This window comes from Eretmochelys imbricata, chromosome 20 (assembly GCF_965152235.1).
Source record: "Eretmochelys imbricata isolate rEreImb1 chromosome 20, rEreImb1.hap1, whole genome shotgun sequence".
In the NCBI taxonomy this organism is placed as follows: domain Eukaryota; kingdom Metazoa; phylum Chordata; order Testudines; family Cheloniidae; genus Eretmochelys; species Eretmochelys imbricata.
In genome coordinates this window covers 865,222-867,151 of record NC_135591.1, presented here as the reverse complement: position 1 = coordinate 867,151, position 1,930 = coordinate 865,222, and the positions used below count along the sequence as shown (strand labels likewise).

The window sequence follows — 1,930 nt, the reverse complement described above, 5'->3', positions numbered from 1 at the left end:
GCTCAAAACCCCTGCTCAGCTGCTGCCTAATCTTGTTGCCACCTTAGTTTCCACTGGTGGGCGTCCTTGAATGCTCGCTGGGGCAGAGAGCGAGTGTGAGTGACTATAGCCCGGGGTGGGGACGTGAGTTCGAGTCCTCGAGCCACAGGCAGAACCCCTGCTGGGTGCGTGTGCTAATGACAGGGCAGCCCACCCCCTTGCTGTGCGGGTGGACGTGGACTGCGGTTTAGGCATCTCAGGTTGGGGGTTGGAATGCAGAGTCGGTCTCCTGCCCGGGTCTAGCCCAGAACTCCTTGGCCTGTGCTGATATTCTCTCTGCTCAGGGTCTGGGCCCCGTTCTCCCGTGATGTTTGAGACCATAGGAGTCGGACTCCTCTTGCTGGTTACCTGTGGCTTCTGCGAGGACACAGCAGCGGATGACATAGGCGTGCACATGATGGGCCGCATATCCGAGCTGCTTTCCCCGGAGGAATGTCGTGAGTTCTACACCCAGATCACCGGCCCCGAGGAGAACACAGAGGAGGCGCTGGAGCGACTCTCGGAGGCGAAGAACCCACTCCGCTCCCGCCGCCGGCGGGACATCGTCCGCACAGAGCCGTGCCGAGATGTCCTGACCCGGTGGCTCGGGGCAGAAGGCGATTCGGTGCCCTGGGACCGTCTCTCCCGAGCTCTCCGCCGGACTGGGCGCCCTGACATCTCCCAGGAGCTGGGCAAGAACTTGAACCAGGACAAGAACCTCGAGCTGAAGCGGAACGTGGAAGAATATCGCAAGGGGGTGGAACATCTGGCCGCCTCGCTCCTGCTGGAGGAGGATGAGAAACATGGAGAGACAAACCAGCACAGCAGAGCTCGGCGAGCTGGGGGGAAATCCCGCAGGGGGAGCAGATTGATGCAGGAAGGCTGGGGTGACCTCGACCTCCTCATCGAAAGGAAACCACTCCCTCCGTACAACAGGAGCCTCTTTGAATGGATCAATCCGGTGGCTTCTGGCTTCATCGGAGGGTTTTTAACCTCTTTCGTCCTCATGGCGCTTGCTGTTTACTCCTTCCTCTGGACCCTGAGCCAAGACTCCATGGAGATTTCTCATCATAGCCCAGGGCCCTTGCCTGAGCGTGCGGCTCACAACCCCTTGTTTGAGAATGACCTCAACTATGCCTTGATTTTAGATACAGACTTAGGGGACAGTTTGGATGGGGATGCTTCCGATGACACCAGCTTTGAAAGGGAGCCATAATTTGAATCTGAAACTTTTCCATCAACAGCTCCATGGGGCACAACCAATAAAATGCTCCTGTTTATGGAATCAAGCCCAGGAGTGGGGTCTGGTTTATATATAAATGTATGCAGGGGGGTGAGATTGCAAAGTGGCTTCAAATGCCAAAGCCTGCTTCCCCCCTGCTATCTTGTGAGAACTTCCAAAGACTTAAATCTTCCTGCTGTGGATCATGAGCCAACCACTAGCTAACTATGGGGGGGGTGTGGGGGGAAAGCTCAGGAGAAACTTTCCTGGGGGAGAAGGAAGGCTATCCCAGATCTGCCCCTGCAGCATTTCTTGCACCTTCTTCTGAAGCATCTAGTAGTGGCTGCGGTGGGAGATGGGACACTGGGCAAGATAGACCTCAGGTCTCTGAGTCTGGTCATTCTTATGTTTGCAGGTCCCTTACTGTTACTGTGTATTCCACCACTTGTCACAAGATGCCACTGTGCTCTAAGGAACAGCGACCTAAACTAGCTTATAAAGTCAGCCGCCCAAGGGCTCAGGGCAGGATCAGCTTGCCAGAGCAGGACCACACCATCACTGTGAGCTACTTACCGGCCTCCTTTGCTGTCTGCAGTTCCAGAGCTCTGTCTCTTCCCATCGCTGGCAGAGCAGGAAAGTCTGTAGTTTCCCTATCCCTCCCCTAATCACTGCTGCTGTGCCTTTTTCAGA

At 55.9% G+C, this 1,930-nt stretch overlaps 1 protein-coding gene across 1 annotated transcript; it reads left to right on the top strand.

Moving 5' to 3' along the window:
- Positions 1 to 346: 346 nt before the first annotated feature.
- On the top strand, positions 347 to 1,234 carry TMDD1 (transmembrane and death domain 1). Its single transcript, XM_077838473.1, has one exon. The coding sequence runs from the start codon at positions 347 to 349 to the stop codon at positions 1,232 to 1,234; it is 888 nt and encodes a 295-aa protein (XP_077694599.1).
- The last annotated feature ends 696 nt before the right edge of the window (positions 1,235 to 1,930 follow it).

Excerpts from the sequence above, each read along its gene's own strand:
- TMDD1 (XM_077838473.1), top strand. The coding sequence starts at position 347 with ATGTTTGAGACCATAGGAGTCGGACTCCTCTTGCTGGTTACCTGTGGC.